At 36.8% G+C, this 21,548-nt stretch overlaps 1 protein-coding gene and 2 long non-coding RNA genes across 5 annotated transcripts; 1 reads left to right on the top strand and 2 right to left on the bottom strand.

The window, feature by feature from the left end:
* Positions 1-2,213: 2,213 nt before the first annotated feature.
* On the bottom strand, positions 2,214-8,698 carry LOC111919714 (uncharacterized). 2 transcript variants are annotated; one of them, XR_006185431.1, is made up of 6 exons: positions 8,562-8,698; positions 7,547-7,804; positions 7,373-7,453; positions 3,648-5,256; positions 3,316-3,563; positions 2,214-2,587 (listed from the first exon to the last, which is right to left on the bottom strand). It is a non-coding gene; the product is annotated as an uncharacterized LOC111919714 (long non-coding RNA). The 2 variants fall into 2 exon arrangements; XR_002859593.2 differs by lacking the exons at positions 3,316-3,563; positions 3,648-5,256.
* An 11-nt stretch (positions 8,699-8,709) lies between these two features.
* Positions 8,710-10,865, top strand: LOC122195284 (uncharacterized). Of its 2 annotated transcripts, none has more exons than XR_006185429.1 (2): positions 8,710-8,849; positions 10,230-10,865. It is a non-coding gene; the product is annotated as an uncharacterized LOC122195284 (long non-coding RNA). The 2 variants fall into 2 exon arrangements; XR_006185430.1 differs by having other exon boundaries at positions 8,711-8,849; positions 10,236-10,865.
* Positions 10,866-11,773: 908 nt separating this feature from the next.
* On the bottom strand, positions 11,774-14,808 carry LOC111919713 (cationic amino acid transporter 1). The gene is made up of 2 exons (XM_023915295.3): positions 14,627-14,808; positions 11,774-13,854 (listed from the first exon to the last, which is right to left on the bottom strand). Exon 2 carries the CDS (start codon positions 13,845-13,847, stop codon positions 12,006-12,008), a length of 1,842 nt encoding a protein of 613 aa, XP_023771063.1. The 5' UTR covers positions 13,848-13,854; positions 14,627-14,808; the 3' UTR covers positions 11,774-12,005.
* Positions 14,809-21,548: the final 6,740 nt, after the last annotated feature.

Genomic DNA, 21,548 nt, shown 5'->3' with positions numbered 1-21,548 from the left:
ATGTGGAATCAAATATTCGGGTATGAGGTATAACAACTAATCAGAAATCACAAGTAATTACAATTTCAACATCCTAAATTTCTTGAAATCGGAAATCAAAGAGACAAGGACTCTATCCAATAGGGAGAATTTTCGAAGCTAAGAGCAATATATTCTTGATTTTGAATTGGAGGCGACGCAGTCGCACACCTCTTTCCTTATCTTCGGTTATGTTCAGATTTTAGGCCCAAAGAAATTATATACCCATAAGACTCAGACCAATTATATGCCCCATAAAAAGTTAATGACTTGGCCCATGGACCAGACCATCGTATGCCTGGGCCGATCCTGTTCATCCCTCCACCCTCTAAAAGTGATATTGAGAAGAATAAGCTTGGTGTTTAGTGCTCGATGTGAGTGCGTGAGTTTTGGTTACCATAGCCTTATGGATTTTTTGGATTGAATTTGAAATAAAAAGTAATTATTTGTGAAAATGCTTATTAGTTTATATGAACTGAAATGAAATTTTATAAAAGGTTAGCATTGTTTTTGGTAAAAAGATCTATTAAGATTGTTTTCATGTTCTTAAACTCCATTTTTATAAGGAAGTAATTTGTACACGACAATTTTTCTCTATACATAATAATATGTGTTTTTATAGTGTTGAACAATACAAAATATTAAAGTATAATTGTTATGGATCGAAAAAAAACTTTTATATAAGAATCAGCTCTCATTTTTATAACATATACTTTTCAACTTTATATTTTTGGTCCAGTTTTAAGTTTGTTACAAATTTTGTTTGTATTTTTTTATAAATTTCCTAAAAAAGAAAGTTTTTCATTTTTAAACTTTTTTAACCTTTTTAAGCTAACATTACACTTTTTTACATTTTTTGAAGGCTTTTTTTTTAAATTTTATACAACTTTTACATATTCTTTTTATAATTTTCTATAACATTTTTACGGTTTTTAAACTTGTGTTACAAGTTTTGAAAACATGATTTTATACTTTTATACAATTTTTATGATTTTTATGATGTTTTTCACTTACGTATTTTCATATTCAACTTACAACATTTTCTAAAACTTTATTAATTTTTTTATTAAAAAAATAATGTTAAAAAATACATTAAACATGAAAAACAAAATAAGAAGTCGTAAATTGTTTTTATGACAACATAAAAGAATTGTAATGCATGTTTAAAAAAACAAAAAGTTTTAAATTGTTGTAAAGAATTTTATCAATTTTTTTTAGAAAAAACTTCAAAAATGGTCCCTGTGGTTTCACAAAATCTGAAGTTTGGTCCCTAATTTTAAAAAACTTCATGGATAGTCCTTATGGTTTCAAAACTTTTATTGTTCAGTCCTTCCGGCTCACTCCGTTACCATTTAGTCGTTAAATCATTTTTCAATATTATATTGCAGGGGTAATTTTGTCATTTCACTTGTAACCTTCACTCTTTAAAAGAAAGATTGCATGCCCGAGTTTTGGGCAAACCCTTTATCTGCGATCGTCATCTCTCTTCTCCCTTCCAGTGTTCGTTGACCGTTGAACCCTTTACAATATCCAATCGCTTCGCATTCAAAGATGGTGACTTGCAAATGTGGGAATGAAGCAATGAAGATCACTTCATGGACGGATCGTAACCCTGTAAGGTAATTTTGGAACTGTACAAGATGCGGGTTCCTTCGATGGTCTGATCCTCCTATGTGTGCTAGGGCATTGGTGGTGATTCCAGGTTTGATAAGATCAATGAATTGATTGGAAGAGAGGGTTGCTATTGCGAGTACTAAACTATGGAACTACCATTTGATGTTGTTTTGTTCATGGGTGTTCTTTTTTGGTTTTATTATAATCAGTAAGTATCTTGTGAAAGTTTGGATGGTAATGTAATTTGGGTTTTTGGGTTGTAACCGGTGTAGGGGTTTTTAGATTTTAATCGAATAGGGTTTTTTGCTTTCAGTTTATGTAGGGGGTTCTGGAATTGGTGTTGTTGTATTTTGGTTTATGTATCAGATCAATGTAATGGAATTGTAATGAACTTTAGTTTCTAGCAAATCAATATTATGGAATGGTAATGGAATGTACTTTGTTATAGTTGAATGTTGAATTTCTTGAATGTTTTTCATTTGCAATTGTTAAGTGTATTGTAAATGCAACTTTTGGATCGTTTGGATGTGCAATTGAAATGTACATTATTATAAATGAATCTTTGAAGGGTAGTACACAAAACAGATTAATTCATTGTCAAAATGTGCATACACACCATTACATGCCAAGTTGTAAAGTTCTTAACACAACCATCCTACTAAGTTTTAAAACAATTAAACATGATTTAAGTTCTTACATACATTACAGTTTCAAACAAACAAACATGACTTTAGTTTCAAAAGACCTACAACACAAACATCTTAATAACTACTAAACATAGTTTTCAGCCCCCTCCAACTTGACCACTGTCTCCCTTCCCTTTACATGTTATGGAATTGTTCCCTTTGTTATGACACTTTGAGCAAGTGACTGTTAGATATCTCCTTGTCAATTTACCTGCTTGGATGTTGGGCTCATCAACACCTCTCCTTCTCTTCTTCTTGGGCCTCCCAACCTAGACATATTGATATATTATAGTTAAAAATGAATAAATTGCATGTTCACATTCAAACTACACATTAGGCCTAATTAAAATACAAACATGTGTTTTATATTTTGGTGGATTTAAAGTGAATGGGTAATCACTTTTACGACACATTGAACATCCATTCAGTGGATCAATTTTGTTGAAATAAATGGCTTCCCATGTCGATAACCTATAGCAAGGATGGATCCATTCATCAACATGTGGGTCATTTTCTCCATTTTCAATTTTGTCCCATATAGCACAAACAACATGTCTATATGGAAAACCAGTAATATCCCAAAACCTACAACTGCAACTTTGCTCATTCAAGTTTACCACATACTGATCTTGTCATGTGCTTGACACTTGGTACTTTCCTACCCCATTATATTTAGCCACATACTTAGCTGCATCAGTCTTAATCTTGTCAAACATTGTAGTTGTTGTAGGGGTTAGTGGTCCTTCACACTTATCTATTTCCTTTTGCACCACACACAATCTCTTCATGAGATACTGTCTAATATACTCTAAGCAAGTGATAATAGGTTTATCCCTACCCTCATCTACCTTAGACTTGAATACCTAACAAATATTATTCAACAAACAATCAGTGTGTGCCCTACCTATATAATACATATTAAGAGAAGACAATTACACATATAGTAAAAACACAACAAGCAAGATTAAGATTTATCATTAATTTTCTAGAAACATACCACTGAAGTGAAATTTAGACTAAGTGTTTGTTGGAATATTAAAAACCCAAGCATGAGCCTCCTCATTGAACTTCTTCAACTTATACATTGCTCTGTTAAAGTGATTGACTGTTGTTTCTCTACCACACTCCCAAAGATGGTCACTTAAGTCTTTTCCTTTCCACTATTTCTTTATATTTTCCTGGATATGCCTCAAACAAAACATGTCTTCTGCATTGGGGAAACCTCCTCGATGCTGGTATTATTCCCTAAACAAAAGTAAATGTAAGCAACATCAATTACCCAAATCCATATAGCAATAGTAATAAGAAAAATAGTTAGGTGATACATACCTTTTGTCTATCATAAATGAATGTAAAATTTGAATTTGCTCCCAGATCCAAATCTTCTCCTAACAGTTCCAAGAACCAGGTCCAACTACTTGTTGATTTTGGCTCTACCATTGCATATGCTACAGGGTATATGCCGTTGTTTGAGTCCAACCCCACAATGGTTAACACTTGCCCATGATAAGGGCCCTTCAAGAATGTACCATCCACTCCTATAAAATCTCTTAACCCAATTTTAAATCCCAACTTCAATGCACCCAGACAGACATATATTCTAATAATAGTTCTTGTAGTAATAGATAGGGGGTTTCTGGATACATGTTGATCCTAACTATTGTACCAAGATTAGTGTTTAGTATCTCCAACACATAATCCCTCAAAAATCCATAATGTATTTCATAGTCCCCACTAATGATACATTCAACCATTGTCTTTACCCTAGCAACCTTTTGCAATGACATTCCTAGCACTAGTTTCTTGCACAAGTCTTCATGTAAGGCTTTGACTTGAATTTTAGGGTTACTCTAAATTTGTTGAACAATTAAGTTTGCTACATATCTGGAAGTGCAAGCTTTAACTGCCCTTGTTTGCAAACATTTATGTTCATCTTGTACTGTTTTCACCAACCAATCCTGATTTTCATTAACCCTCGACATTTGTACTGCCCAAGGACATGTTCATTTATTGGCAATTACATCTTTACCCTTGCACTTTGCCTACTTCTAGTTGATGGCCCACCACCATCAACTGCTTTAAATGACTGACTTACAACACCTTTACATTTCACCATAATCCTGATTTTGTCATTTTTTGCTAGGTATAGAGACCTCCTTGTTTCTACAACATGTTAATTCATGAAGTTTTTAACATCAAGCTTGTTTTGAAGATCTGGCCCACCTTAAATGGTTTTACATGAATCTCTCCATGTGATCATCTACATGACTTACTCAACTCCTTAAGCATTATCTTCCTATCATCTTCATGAAATCCTACAAACTGATAATCATCAGTAGCAATAACTTCCAACTCATTATCAATCATGTCATTCCCTTCATATGTTGAATGATTGTTTAAGATTCCATGTTCATCTACATCAACAACATTATGGAATTACATCAAATTGTATGTTAGACTCATCCACATTGTAGTCACTATCATCAGAATCATATCCACTACCCTCGGAACCATATCTACTCTCATAATAGAAAGCCTCTCATCACTCACCATACCCTCTAGATAATCCACTTATGGTTTATGTTCACATGAAGTTTGGACATTATAATCAACATCATAATCAACATAAATGGAATAATCCTCTACAAAATGGTTTAAATTCATCAACTATTGCAGTATGGACTCCATCACCAGCTTACCTACTTGGTTCTTCTACATGGGAAGTTCCCACTGGTTGTAACACCGTAAATTTTCAAACATTTTTTTTCGTTTTTAGAATCACATAATTCTCATAAAACACAGTTCATAAATCTCCAAATGACAATTTATCAAAAACACATGTTCATAAATTGTTAAACACAATCCAGGATCCTCAAAATGTAAACTCTAACTAGTGTGTACAATCAAGTTGATGCCTTCCCGTGATCCTGAGAAGTACCTGAAACACATAACACTTAACACGATAAGCACGAAACTTAGTGAGTTCCCTAAAATACGACACATAACTCATTAGCCTCCCGTGGCTAAATAAGACCCTCTGGTTGATGTGTCTCAGTGGAACCCTTCGGTCCCACAACTCGGGTGGACCCTCCGGTCCTAAATCAGTAAAGCTCAATATAATACACAACATAAATCACAAAGACATAATGCATGATATCACAATACTCAATATAAGCACACAAGACCCTTCGGTCACACGAAATTACCATTTAAGGTAAGTATAGTGAGAAGACTCACCTCGTAAGCAAGAAAATAAACCTCGTACACGAATCACTGATCTAGCCTCCGCCTAACACATATGACAACTATCTCTAATTAACACTCCAATCACAACTCTAGATAAACCAAAGGTTATTCTCTCTCTCTCTCTCTCTCTAACTCTTGGAATGGGTAAAAGACCATTCTACCCCTCCATGGTCTCCATAATCCCTGTCTTGACCAAACCCTAAAGTCAACTAAAGTCAACACTTGAGTCAACAGTCCATGTTGACCCGACTCATCGAGTGCATCTATGTGACTCGTCGAGTCCCCTCGTTCCTTCAGAAAAGTCACGAAAACTCAATTTAACTCCTCAAGTTGTTTCATCAACTCGCCGAGTTACTCATGTCCAGACTTATCGGGGAAAACGCTAGCCGACTCGTCGAGTTGGCTCATCAACTCGACGAGTCCCTTAAGCCTCTTTTCTCATTCAGACATTTTAAGGCAAATTCACAACCCCAAACTCTAGATCTAGCATCCCAAGGCTGAGATACCATGTAAAGCTACAATCTTTACGTCCATGCATGGCACTTAGGGCTTGAAATGCCAAAACAAGCTCCATTTAGGGTCTTAAGCATAAAAGCTCCTCTCTAGCTGGATAAAGCTAGGACCTTTGGACTCTAGGGACCTTACAAGGTCCAGATTTGAAGTCTCGGTCTCTTGTTGAGTTCAACACACTCAAAGTATTAAGGAAAGATGGAAAAATCCCTAAAACTCCATGAAAACGAGATCTAATCACAATAATGAGCAAGGTGACGACTTTTTACCTTCAACAGAAGCTATAGATGAAATAACACTAGATCCAACAACCTTTTCTTGTTCCTTTCCTTGATACTCTTCTCTTCTCTTCAAAAGGTGCACTAAAATGCCCAAAGATTAGTTCTCTTTCTCTCTTAGCTCAATATAGACGATTAGGGTTTCACACAGGGAAGTAAGGTGGCTGGTGAGGCAGAAATGAGGGCTTAAGGTCCTTTAAATAGGACCCAACCCCGGAGATTTAGGGTTTCCTCTCACAACGCCAACTCGGCGAGTTGGTCCCTTCGGTTCGTTGAGTTGGTCATAAAAACCCATGTGGCCAATCAACTCATAATTAAATATATAAATATTATACCTGGGAGTCAGGATGTTACACTAGTTCTTTAGTTTCAACTTCATGATTGATCACTTCTTCTTGAGTTTCAGTTTCATGATTGACCACTTCCTCTTGCGTTTCAGTTTCATGATTGACCACTTCCTCTTGAGTTTTAGTTTCATGCTTGACCACTTGTTCTTGGGTTTCAATTTCATGATTAACCACATAAATGACATTACTTTGTTGGCTAACCTGTTACCTTATATATGGTAGAATACTCTTTGAGTAATAATGCCCTTCATCAACATCTAATACTTGTGACTGCTTAAAAACAGGGTTTACAGACTGGTTTAAATCAAGATTTCTACTACATTATCCTGCTTCTCTACTACAAGGTTTCTTCCTATTCATTTCAGGTGATACATTATCAGGCTCCAACTCTTCAATAACAAATTTAGAAGGAGACTTATAATAACTAGGTACCCTAGTCTGACCATTTTCAATATACACCATTATAAGTCTGTGTTAGGGACAAACGATACCATTTTAAGTACATCTTGGTCATTACCTAAAGGCATTAAGCCATAGCCTAAAGGGTATTCAGGGATACATAAATGGTAGTAAAGGGTTTGCTCAGTTTTATAGACTAGTTCTCGAACCATGTCATCAAGCTCATGAACTGAAAATAAGTCAGTGTCAATATCATGTACATATGAAACAATACCATCAATGTATTTCCTTCCAGGTGCTTTGGCGAAGATACCACTGTAGTGTATCTACAACGTGAAATAGTTGTCATATCCTTCTGCAAACACAAAAAAAGAAACGGTAAAGTTAATGATTTCTCTATGTGACCACAATAAACGAAAAAAAACAAGTTTTTTTTGTAGTATCGTACCGTATCTTTTTCACAAGTCCTGCACAATTGCGATTTTTCCTCGAAAACACCATATTGACAGCGCCATTGCGATTTCTTCTGTTTATACCCTAAATCCCAATTTCTATTCTTGCTTCTAAGATGGAAATGGTGTGATGATTACAACTGTAACTGGGTATGTTTTTGGGAGAGGGACGAGTTATGGAGTTGATGTGCAAACAATACGTAATCATTTCATATTAAAGAGTGAAGGTTACAAGTGAAATAACAAAATTACCCCTGCAGTATAATATTGAAAAATAAGTTAACGGCTAAGTGGTAACGGAGTGAGCCGTAAGGATTAAACATTAGAAGTTTTGAAACCACAAGGACCATCTGTGAGGTTTTTTAAAATTGGGGACCAAACTTCAGATTTTGTGAAACTATAGGGACCATTTTTAAAGTTTATCATTTTTTATTTTAAGATATAAAAACTTCATAAAATATTGTAAAAAAGTTGTAATACAAGTATAAAAATGTTGTGAAAAGTACATAATAGCTAAAAAAGTATATATTTTTTCAAAGAGAAACTTAAACTATTTAGAAAAAGAATATAAAATAAAGTTAATTTTAAACAAACAAAAAAAAAATTAATCTCAGATCAAATTTGTAAATCTATATAGAGAAATTAAATATCCTCCTACAATTTCTTCCCATCACCCTCCTACCCATGTCAAATGATGACATGTGTCACATTTAGTTTTTCTTAATAATGTTTTAATCTATTCGTCATCATTTAACATTGGTAGGAAGATAAGTAGGAAGAAATTTTAGGAGGATATTTAATTTCTCATCTATATATTGTCCCTTATTACTCATAACATCTACATGCCTTGCTCAACATTGAGTCTTACATACACTTTCAGGGCTATACAAAACCTAAAACATGTTAAATCCTAAAACCAATAGGCTGCAAATAAATAAGTTATGTTTTAGGACCAAATTTCTTCACATGAGACATCATGCACATTAAGCCTTCATACGAGTCGAGTCATACCTTTTTGGCCGAGTCGAGTAAGACCTTTTTGGCTGACTCGGTCGGCTATAAGTGTTTGATAATCAAGTTTTGTGCATCTGACTCGCAAAGGAATATCTGAATGGGAAAGAAGTGAAAATTGGGCTGACTGAGAAAGGTTCCAATAATACCCTTCCCTAATGTATCTCTTCTAGCGCTTCCTGATGAATCCTCTTTCAACAACTCCTTTCTTCTCCCCAACCAGCAAGCATCGTCGACCCCATTTGTCCTCTTCCACCCACCGATCGAAGCTCCTTCCTCATCTCATAGGTACACTTGAATGCTCCGATTTCTGGGAATGCTCCGATTTTTGCTATTAAATGTTCCGATTTATGCTCTTGATTTTTGAAAATCTGAATAAGAAAGTTTTGATTTGTGCTGCTTGTTTGCTCTTGAATGTTTATTTTGCTATTGAATCGCCTGATTTAAGCCTTGGAGTTCTGATCTTGAAATCCAAAAGTCAAATAAAAAGTCAAAATTGACGTGCTGAATTAGATTATGTGATAATGAAATCAATTCATGTGCTTTGTATTGGATATGGTAAATGACGAAGTGATAATTGGTCCTATGCGCTTTGATTATTCCTCATAAATTTTAATCAAGAACTATTTCTTTATTCTTGATTTCAATATGCATGACTGGTTCACATTTAGTTGATTTATTACACATGGATTTCTTTTATATTTAATCATCTTAATGTATAGCATGTGTTTGATAGATTGCGCAATGAAAACCAATTGTACGTCTACATATCATGTAAATTTCTATTCCTTTAAAATTCATTTCTCATTTTGAAATACATATCATATAACTTTATAAAAACAATGATGTCTTTTATAATTTTTATTTGGAATTTTAAAGGATTTGTGTGTAATTTACATTTTATATGACAATTTGTATGTTTTTTAAATTTTTCAGCAACTTCATTCATCATTGTATATAGAAGAAGGGTTAAATGGTCATTTTTTTCAGTCAGATGTACAATCAAACAACATAGTTTCTTACTCGGTCGAAATTTCTTACCCAGACAGACATTTCCGAGTTAGCTATTTCTCAGTCAGCAACTATCAAACGGGACCTAAATCTATATAGCCTGAGTGTAACGACTGAAAAATTGTTACTTTTAAAGAAAATGACTAATGAAAAATGTATAAGTTATTAGCAAATGCTTATTAAAAGAAATTCGTAGTTCGACCCGTGACGGTTTCACGGATATAAAGACCGTTAAAATCTAAGTTCGTAGAAGAAAGTTATGGTCATCGAAAGTTGAGATAGGTTGTACATTATCATTAAAGAAAAGTTAACAAAAGTCAACAAATATTGCGACACTACATGGCTCGTAGGATGGACTTACACTATGCATAGGACTAGATGAGTCACTGGCAAGATGCCTGTATGTTTGGTTATTTGCTATATAGGCAAGAAGCTTATATGTGTATACATTTATTATGAGCTTTGCGGGGAAAGTTGTATGATAAATGTTTTGAGTGTGAATTTGTGCTAAAAGCTTAATGAAAAGCTACATGAAATAGATGTCGTCATATGCCTCTATATTGTAGAGAATGATAAAAAGAACAAACTATATAAAGAAAGTTTGAAGCTTTATAGAGAGCGTTCGTGAAAGGATTAGATTGCCTTACAAGTTTATAGTGTCAGAATTTCATGTAGCGGCATGGATCGGGCGAGGTTCATAGTTGCAGGCTTTCATGTAGCGGCATAGATCTGATGAGATTCACAGTTCCAGGATTTCACGTAACAACATGGGTCTGATGAGATTCACAGTTGCATGTTTCCATGTAGCGGCATGAATTTGATGAGATTTATGGTGGCAGGCTTGCGTGAAGCAACATGGGCTTAATGAGGAAGTAGGGTATCAGGCAACAGTGATTCAACATCGGGATGGACATGGTTCCTACTAGCCTCCGATTGATTTGTTTTTCCATGGCCCTATGTGCTAGGATCATTTTTGTTAGGACTTTATGTGATAAAGTCTCTACAAAACAAAGTAAAATTCCTTAATAATAAATCAAAGTTGAGTTAAAAACTCATGTAACTCATGAGTCTTCAGACTTACATAGTTTGTGCTATGTACTTAGGTGTGGAAGCGGAAGAGAAGAGCGAAGATAGTGAAAATGACTAAAGGAAACAAAGAAGGTTTAGTAATCCTTTCAACTTACACTATATTTGTTGATATTGATTGTAACATTGAAAAGTTATAAACTCTGATAATTGTTGAAAAACTTTTGTAGAAACACATTTTTATCAATATAAAATGGTGTTTAAAAAGTATAGTGTTAAACCGAGTAACTACCAACATACATGAAATAAAATCAAACTTTGGATGTTGAGTCCAATTTAAGCATTCTACTCTACAAAGACTACCAATCAACCCACACTTGTATTACATCATTTTTAATTAATTGTAATGTTCATAAATCTAACATGAACTACATATTATTACGTATTAGCGTTTCTTGATTAGTTCCACAACGATCAATAACTCATGTTCTAAACACATAATGAAGCTAAATTCTTTGATAACAATGTTTATTATCTATTTATTTCAACTTACATTAGGGTCGAGCAAAACCAAAAACGAAAAATCGAAATCAAACACAAACCACCACTTTTGGGTTCTGATTTTTTGAATCCGAAAAATTCAGTTTGGGTTTGGTTTGTGTATTAGAAACCGGCCCACTAAAACTAAACCGAACCAATTTGAATAAAGTTTTAAAAAATATATTTTATGTATCTATTAAATTTATCTAATTTCATCATAAGTTGTCTCTGATTAAAACGTTAAGTCTTTATGAGTAATGTCTATAGTTTGAGTCTTATTCTTGACGTAACCATCCTACATTGGTGCCCAAATGAAAGCTCTGCCATATTCCTCATCTATACAACAAGTTACACGTTTCCTTTTCCTCTTAGCTTTTAGGAGTCCTGCATCGGCTAATACAACAAACATGTACCCCTCATCTTATATAATGATTTCTCAAGTGGTTGTGAGCAAGTTCAAGGTTAAGATTTGGGTTTGGATTCGGTTTAAAACAGGAAAAGAATGTGAAAACTAAGAAACCAAAGCGATATGTTTCGATATGGGTTTAGGTTCGGTTTAAGATCAAAATTGGTCCATATTGATCTCCTTATATGACACATGCAACTTGCTACTGAAACATGTTTAAACGATAAAATTTTGAAAAAGAAAGAAAATGTTTGTTCCAAAGTTTCAGTTCATTCAAACAAAGGGCCACATCACGGTGGTCGACACTAGCAATTCAAGTTAAAGGTAGTGACAACGGTGGCGTGTCATGACCATGGCCGATGATGGCCACCATGGTGGACGGTGGTGGGCTACATTTACGATTCCAAAAGTCAATAAAGTTAACCAAAACTGTAAAAAGTAAAAACACATCACGCAAGAATTCATTTACTGCTAGTAGTTATCGTGCTCATTTCAGCTTCAGAAGTAGCCGACACTCCTCCGCCTTCTACATCCGTCTTGCTACCATCACCATCACCATCACCACCACCACCCTTTGATGCATCATACGAAGCATGCAATCCAACAAGAAAGTAGTACACCAGCAACAAACCAGTCCACGCCAAAAACCTCAAAAACGATGCTCCATCAATCGATCCCATGATGAACAAATTAACACCAATACTAGCCGCCGGTAACCATGGAACCATCGGAACTCCCCACAGCTTCGGCTTCCTCGCCTGCTTCACCGTCACCTGCAGCCCCGCCGTTGCCAAAAACCAAACCCCACCCACAATCACATATCCAACCCAACTATTCACATTCAAGAACCACAGAGTCCCGCCACCCACAGCCGAAACGATAATCAAACTCAAAAACACAATCAGCTTGTTTCTATCGGAATCTGACGTCACTCCGGTGGAATAGTATCTTCTCACAATCAACGCGATAGCCACCAAAGAGAAGATAAACAGAGTCGCGATCGAAAGAAGGTTTGCGAGAATGTCAAGGCTTGTGAAGAACGCTACTAAACAATTCGCCGCTGTCATGATGATGGTGGCGTTCATCGGCGTTCCACGTTTCTTATGAATCACTGCCAGAATAGGTGGCGCTAGGTGGGTCCGAGCAATATGTGTGAAATACCGAGCTTGCCCTATAAGATTCGACAAAAGAACAGTCGTCATCCCTTTTAAAGCGCCTAACGCGACTATATATTTCGCCCAATTCATTCCCACCGCCTGAAACGCCACCGTGAAAGGAGCGTCCCTGTCAATTTGGTTGTACGGTTGCGCCAGGCATAAAACGGTGGCGAGAAGTGAGTAAATCGTGATGACTATCGTCATAGATCCGACCAACCCGATCGGAATATCCGTACCCGGATTCTTCGTTTCTTCTCCGAGCGTTGCGACTCCATCAAACCCGACGTATGCGAAGAAAAGCACCGATGAAGCTTTTAAAATCCCCCGGACACCGAACGGAGTGAAAGGTTGGAAGTTTGATGTGTTGACTTTTGTGCTCAACGCTATTAACATGAACAACATTAGAGACATGTAGATTATGGTTGCAATGGAGTTGAATCTCGATGAGCCTTTGATGCTGAATGATGCGAGGAGACAAATGAGAATTGAAACGCCGACTGCTATTGGATCTAAGTGGTTGAAACCCTCTGTTAATGTTGTGACGTTCAGTCGGAAATCATTAGGATGATGATTGCATAAAGTTGCAAAATATGAAGTCCAGGAACGTGCCACACTGGCGCCGGAAACTACGTATTCGAATAAGATGTTTCCGGCAGCAATGTAGGCGATGAAGTCACCGAGTTCAACTCTTAGGTAAGCGAATGAGCCACCGGCTACCGGAAGTTCGACTGCGAATTCGGTGTAGCAGAGAACAGAGAGTAAAGCGGCAAAACCGGAAATGAGATAAGATAAGAGAAGAGCAGGTCCGGCGAGATCTCTGGCGGCTTCACCACTGAGAACGAAAACTCCGGCGCCCATGACTGCTCCGATTCCGAACCAAATTAGGTCAAACCAGTTTAATGTCTTTCTCATTTCGTTCTGGCTTCGAGCTCGCATGTCATGGAGCTCAAGCTGGTCTGATGATCGGGAGAGAATACGATCTTTGAGACGTGTTTTGGTTTCCAGTAAAGCTTTCCCGTAGTTTGACCAGCTTTGGAATGATTCTTCCGGGAGGAAATCATCTTTCACGCATCCACATGATCGTTTTTTCAGGTTATTGGTGTTGTTTCGTTGTCCACCATTGCTATCGTCGTTTGCGCTCACCATGTTTGTCCTGAAAAACGAAAATTACATCTTCATCAAATCAAACGGTTTTCAAATCAGATATACATTACAAACGGAGCAACTTTCACATCTACAACTGACAAATACCAAATTGATACAAAAAGTAAATCGAACATATATTCAACCTAACAACGAAGAGATTGTGCTAAACTGTGTAAGATACCTATTGTTGCAGATTTAACTTCTTAATTTTTTTTTTGAATAAAACTGTTCTTACTAACTGATAATCCAATTATCGTAGAATCAAAGCGAGAAATTGCATCAAACATTTATGCATTAACAAGTTGTACCAGAGAAATCTACACATATCGAATCTCGAAACAGGGTGCAACTTAATTGGTAATCAAAAGTAGAGTTGGACATTAATTATTCTGCTATAGCAGTTCTTACTTTACTGATATAAGACAATATCAAGGAATTAATTACAGAAAAAAGTGCATCAAATATGCATGCATTAATACGCCAAGGAATTAATTACAGAAAAAAGCGCATCAAATATGCATGCATTATACACCTAGGGTTTAAGAACACACTACGAACGAACTCCCTGATTTACCATAAACCCTTACCCATTGTCTCCCTATATGCCTTTAAACTGAATAAATCGATCATATAACTGATATATGTACGTTTTCATGATTAATTAATCTGCTTGAAACCAATCGGTTTTCTGCCCATGTCGTTCATATGCATGAAACAAAATTGAAACGATGGATTTATAATTTAGATCTGTGTTAAATTACTCAAAATCGAACTTGTACCTGTTTACTGAATCGAGGAGGCTTTAGTCGGTGACGAATTTGAATGACTGAAAAATATATGAAGTAGAAACTACAAATATAATCATGAAAAGCGTGAAACAAAGTCACCGGAGATGAATCTTTGAGAAAGAATGCGTATTAAATAAGAGGCGCATATTGTAGTGCGGCGGAGTAATAAAAAGTAAAATAAAGTTTCGCAGTGTTATTTCATTCTTTTCCCCTTAATTCCTTTAATTTTTGAGAGAAGAGAATGTCGTAGACTTCTTTTACATTACTTTGGATTTTTCAATTTGAACTTTCAATAAAGTTAGGCCATAAAACAGGGGAATTTGTTAATACATAATAATAACGTTTATCACCTTAACAATTAAGATTGATTCGGTCAAGAGAATGTAAAATTGTAGATTAAGTACATTTTAAAAATTTATGATATTTATTGTTTCTAACTTGGTTTATCAAAATCTACCTTTAGATTTTTTTTGAACAACCAATTTTTTAAAAAGAGGCCCCCAATAGCTAGAAGGAAAACTAGAAGTAGTAAATCAGTTACAAAAGTTTAAAGCCTAAAGAAACAAAAACCAAAACAAAATGTAAACATAACTTAGGTCGGAGGGAGTGATGCCACATAAACTGTGCACTCCCTCATATTGCACGTAGACGCCAACTCATAATTTTTTCTCATTTTAACACTTTGAGACCGCATGGTGGGAGTGGGAAAAAGATAAGGAGAGATAAAAGAAAGAAGAAGAAAAAAGATTGGTTGAGAGAGAGAGAGAGAGAGCGAATTTCTACCACACTGCGGCCTAAACCGCAGCCAGGGGGTGGTGTTCCGCTGCCACGGTAGCGATACTGCACTCCCTTACCGCACCACTCCCCCAAGCCTTAGAAACAACTGAATGGGGAGATCAACCATTCGTTCCACCCACAACAACCACCTTTACCCATACTTCTAATCTATAAATGAACCACCGACTTAACATATTCGACAGACTTGAGGGGACATACGGATCTTTGGGAAAAGATGTGATCATTTCGAAACTTCCACAGGCACCATATTAGTCCATAACTGATTATTCTAAAACGTTTTTGTCGCCTAGAAGTACTGCTCCAGTTAGCCAAAAAAGTGAGCCACTCACCCACGTTACTGAACACCTGATCCGTTATTCCACACTAGTTTAACATCTTGTCTTTCACCAATCGAGCAAAACGGACAATGAGTAAGAATATGGTTAGCACACTCATATTCATTTATACAAGCCCCATAATATATTGTTTCTACTTCAACACCTCTTGATCTAAGGGCATGAAGTGATGAAATTTTTGTTTGCGTTGCCCTCCAAAGAAAACAATTTCTTTCAATGGTAGTTCTTTGCACCAAGGAATATACAGTTATCAGATTATTAGTTGTTTTATCAACTATTAGGCTACCAGGTGTGGTCTCGGCATTGAACTCGACAATCTCGATGAACATCTCGGCTAGTTCTTACCGACGAGAGAGATTGTTTGGTTTAAAAAATTGAGTCGTTGCCCACACTTTTCTTGCCGTTAATTTTAAATCTTCAAAAAATCTTACAGTTTTACCATATATAAACACAAATATTTCTCATATTTTAAACCACTTCATCATCTTCATTTTTTCACTCAAACATATCATTTTTGTCAAAAAAAAAATGACTTCCCCTTCCAACACAAGACCTAAAAAAGACCCAAAACCTAAATATCTCATCTTCTTCTCCAAACTTTGTTCAAATCAACGAGATCGACCTATTTATTCTCCACCAAATTTACACTTTGGTAGAGTATACTACCCATTTCAAGGTCAAGCACAATACCAAAACCAACCTCAATTCCAAAACCAACCACAATTTCAAAGGCAACTCCAATTTCAAAACCAACCACAAATGAATTTATCATCTCAAATGGACAATGACTTCAATCCATTTGATGATATTCCTGGCTCACCAATGAATTCGAAAACCAAAACCAATTCCCAAGTCAAGCGGAATCCGAATTCGTCCCCGAAATGGAATCGGAGCTGGAAGAGAATCGCTCACAACCAAAAAAAAAAGTGGAAGGCCGGTTCCAAAGCAATGGACATCGTCCAAAGAAAAGGCGTTAGCTCGTGATTGGGTGGATGTTACCGAAGATTCGACGATCAGAAACAACTAAGATTGTCCAACTTTCTTCCGGAAAATCACGTGGCGTTTTCTCAATGAGAAGAATCTTGGTAATTACCGAAAAAAGACCAGTTATGCGGCTTAACCACTAATACTTGGTGTATGCAAGCCGTATATAATTGAGGTCGGCAGGATGTTCAGTTGTGCGACTCCACCCTAGACCCACAACCCAACGAGGAACAGGGAGTAAGGAGGAAGCACACATCTTAAATCTTTTTTATCTCAATTATATACCACTTTTATGCATATACTCAGTTAATAGAAGTCAATCCCATGAGTTCTTTCCTCTTGATTCACGAACCTGATTGTGAGTTGCGAAGGGTCTTTCTGTGGGATCTACGGAGTAGGTTTCGGGTGGTTATCGTCTTCCGGAATGCCTGCAGTGTCTTTCACTTCGGTTCCTATCTGTCTAAGAAGGGGTTGGTTAACAGCGCGCAATACCCTACTCAGGGGTATTTCGGAAAGTTTTTAGATAAGAGCGACGACCGACGGATCACATTAGGTTTTATTATTATTAGGTTTAGGAAAACCTTTATTTGCCGAAATGGCTATGGTGAAAGTTCCTTTTACACAACACTAGGGATTTACACATGGTTGTATCAAGTCGAACCATGATTGATAGGGACGTCGAAGTTGGCATACATCGACATGATATAGAATGAGGGCCGATAGGGCCATGTGTTGAACGGGCACACAAGTTCTTGGCATCTCGGGTTTCGTCCCGTGTATCACTATCGCGGATACTTGGACCGATAGAGTCGACGCGGAACTATAGAGGGTCCTGAGTGTTTCTGAATAGTGTACCTTTCATGAATGGATTCTCACGAGGCCTTTCTATAATCGCCTAACATATGCTAGTCATGTATAATTAAGGTGGGGAGGACTGTTGACTGAGCGACTCCACCTTAAATCCATAACCAAACGAGGAACAGGAAATGAAGCAGCATCACTCACTCTAGGTCTATCCATCTTAATTATACATGGCTTTAATGTATATATCGAGCCATTATAGCTCTACCTGATGAAATTTTAAATTTTATAACAGTGTTGCGACTTTCGCCTTAACGGGGAAGTAATCACATTTAGAATTAGCCTTTTAATGTTTTTGGTTAGCTATCTAGGATTGAGAGACGTACCAAAATCTACCGGGTTCCTTGATGCTTCTCCCTAAGCATTAGAGTTAGACTCCTCCTGTGTCCTTATCTTTTCTTTCAGTTGGGCAATCTCGCTTTAGGTGCCCAATCTCACCACATAGATGGCATACTGGATTGGTCGTTACATTGGTGGTTGATGTAATAAACTCAACCGGGGTTCTGCAGACGCGAGCGGTATGCCCCTTCATGTTGCACCTAGTACAATAGAGTTCCCGGCATACACTATGATGGTGGTAGCTACACTTGCTGCAGCGGGGAAGGCTTCCTAGGTATGGTCTTCTTGAAGTCGGGATGGAAGGATTGACAGGTGTATTGACTGTCTCAGCTTGCTGACCTTCGGAAGGTCCTTGAGCCGAGGTACTTCCTTTCTCGCTTTTGAACTTTCTCTTCGGTGGAGTTGGTTGAGGTTCTTGGGTGGTTGGGCATGCAGGTGTTGGTTGCTGCTGTCTATTGCTAGGATCAGGAATCCCGACAGGGCTCTTGCTAACATTGGCGTTGTTAGCATTTAGATGAGCCATGATAGCTGCTACGGCTACCGAGACCGCAGCTTGGAACGTAGCTTCATCGAATAGGAGAGTAGGTTTCTTGCCAGTGGATTGGTTATGCTTCTTCGGAGGCATGGTTTTCCTACACGGAAAGGAACACAAGCTGATGAGGGACGATGGTTAACCCTTAGACGTATCTATCCTTACTATATTAGGCATAAATTTTTCCCGCGCCTCGGATATTGGTTGTCTGAGTGTCGACCTACATCCCTATGATGTAATCCGGGTATTCAAGGTAGGAGTAAAAGTATCGGAAAGCCATGAGATGGAAGTCGTTCCTACTAAGTTACCTTTATACTGGGAAAGGTTCACTCTCCAGCTTGGAAATATTTGAGGGAAGTTCGGAACGAATTCACAGAAGAAAAAGGCTCATGAAGGCTTATGGCTAAACATTCTCAATTAAGGTTTTGAGATCCGATCTAATCGTATTACTTACAACAGGAAAAGGCGATTTACCTAACACATAGTGTGAGTAGTGTAATCACTAACTCACTAAATTGTATTATTTTATGGGTGTATTAGCATGACGAATACGAGGAAAAGACACTTCTCGGGTTCCATGTACTGGCTCCCTGTGTCTACCTCATATCCTTGACTGGGACCGGCGTTGGTTTTCTTCGGATAGTTACCTAGGGTTCTTTTCTCGTGAAGACATATTGAATTTCTATTCTGCCTTACTTCCGATCCTGACTCTGAGTGTCATCACTTCATGATGGATGACTGGAAGTCTCAGAAGTTCAGGCGAATTTCCCACCGATGTCCCTAAAAAGGTATAGGCACTTGGTGGTTTCAATAATCTCGTCCTAGTTCATTTATTTCCGAACTGGAAATCTTCTCAATGAACTTCTCCTGGATCTGAATCAACTCTTCTGTCGAGCACTGAAGTGGATAGGGTTTTCTACCGGGTTCGTGTGAGAATGGAAATGTCTAGAGAATCCTAAGAGATTATTAACATTTCACTAGGTGGTCTGTATTGAGTCCTGCTACAATTACATTGGGTACACAATCATATATAGCTTAGATCCGATAGGCCTTCGAATATGTGATACTACTCTATATCCACATCCCAACGAGGAAAAGGAAGTAGAGCGAAACCACACATTCTTAGTCTATGGGATACTTATTATATATAACCTTGGGAGTATACCCTCTGTAATTGCAGGTATATCAATAAGGATCTTTTTAGTTTTTCACACAAGGTTATCTATGGATCCTAAAATACCCCTATGGTATTTTAATTTCTTGTTCGAATCTTATCTTCTGAATATGATTATGGGATTAATGTGAGTCTTTTAGTATTCCAAAATAATCCCATAGTATTTTAAACTTTATGTTTGGCTCTATCATTCCTATGTGGTAAGTTTCAAACCTGTTGCAACACCACTATCACTCCCAAGCACACGTTCATCGCATCTCGAATAAATGTAGTTGATCAGGTTACATTTATTCCAGCTTACGATTACATAACTTCCCAGGTTTGACGGTAATGCTCAACATCCGAAGACTTTTATTCTTGTTCTTCTTGTGATACTTGTGTTCGAGTGTTTAGATTCTGGATGTTCTTATACTTTGGTAAAATATGGTTATATTTTAAAGTATAATTCTTGGTCAGAGTGTTTTATCCCTATGAGCTCACTATAAACAATGCTCTGATACCAATCTGTCACACCTCAAAACCGAAACGACGGAAACGTTCTGGGGTGGATGACGTCATGTCAAGTATCACAACATATGTAGTATAGTAATCAAAGTACAACAACCATTGCATTAATAGTAATAGTTTTACATAAGTTACATTTTATAGAGACATCAAAGTAATACAGAAACTAGTATAGACGCAGCTCGGTTCTAGGCTGGCTTCACAAAAGCTCCCGGGTGTACCTGTCTATTGTTGACCTGAGAATACAAGTTATTTTGAAAGCGAGTATCAGCATTTTTATAAATGCTGGTGAGTTCATAAGTATTTAGTGTCATTTGTGTAAGTAAGCATTTTATTCAAAATAACTTTATAAAAGTTAGTAGTTTAGAATCTACGGTGTATTAGCGTCCTTTCCAGAAAATCCTATATTTTCTAATTAAAAGCAGTCTTCTACCAAGACTCGACAGTGTTATGTTTTAAAGAGAAATTTCCCTGAAATACTATCATTACAAACATACGGTATTTAACTTTAAAGAAAGTAGGAGAATATCACTAGTAAAAATACTATGGGAAAACAACATATGCTGTTGGGTTTTGAGCATTCTAACACTCCTAAGTGTACATGCAACCCTAAATACCTTGGATCTATGTTTTCTCTATTATACATGCAAATATGAACTTCCAAGGTATTATCCTAATCTAGCATACAAAACAATGAATATAACATGATAGAATACATACCTCTTTGATGTAGAAAGTCTTCATGAAGCTTGAGTGCCTAGTGCCCCAAGTGTGACACCTTAAATGGTTCACACAACACCAAATACACTTGGAATAACTTGAGAGAAACTTGAACACTCCTTGAAATCGTCTAGCCCTCACACTCACACATAGTGCACGATTTCTTGAGCCATGGGATTCTTTTATATGGTGGCTATTAGGGTTACACCATGTAACTCATGACTTTACCCATTCCTTATGCTCCATGGATTTTAACCTCCATGGAGCATCCATGGGTCACCCCATGGACTTAGTCCAACATAAGGAATCTTGGATCACAAGCCCACATATATAAGAATGAATGATTTACACAATCAACCCATATATTTAATTAGTTTCCTTTTGATCACTTAATTAATTCCAAGTTAATTCTTGATAAATACTAATTAAATAACCTTATTAATATAGTAGAACTTATAATATATTAACAAACCTTAAGTGTTATTTCTCTCATTTTAGTCTATCCAAATGCATGATGCCATGCAACCCAAATGCACCATGCCGGGTCGGGTCAAGTCTTACCAATTATAGTTATGGACTTAGACATTAATCCAACAGTCTCCCACTTGGATAAGTCTAAAACTATTATTGCGTATGACTTCAAGAACTGACTGGCAATCGTAGCTC

This window comes from Lactuca sativa, chromosome 8 (assembly GCF_002870075.4).
Source record: "Lactuca sativa cultivar Salinas chromosome 8, Lsat_Salinas_v11, whole genome shotgun sequence".
In the NCBI taxonomy this organism is placed as follows: Eukaryota; Viridiplantae; Streptophyta; class Magnoliopsida; order Asterales; family Asteraceae; genus Lactuca; species Lactuca sativa.
Note: the sequence above shows the minus strand (reverse complement) of the source record. Positions and strands in the feature narration are given on the sequence as shown.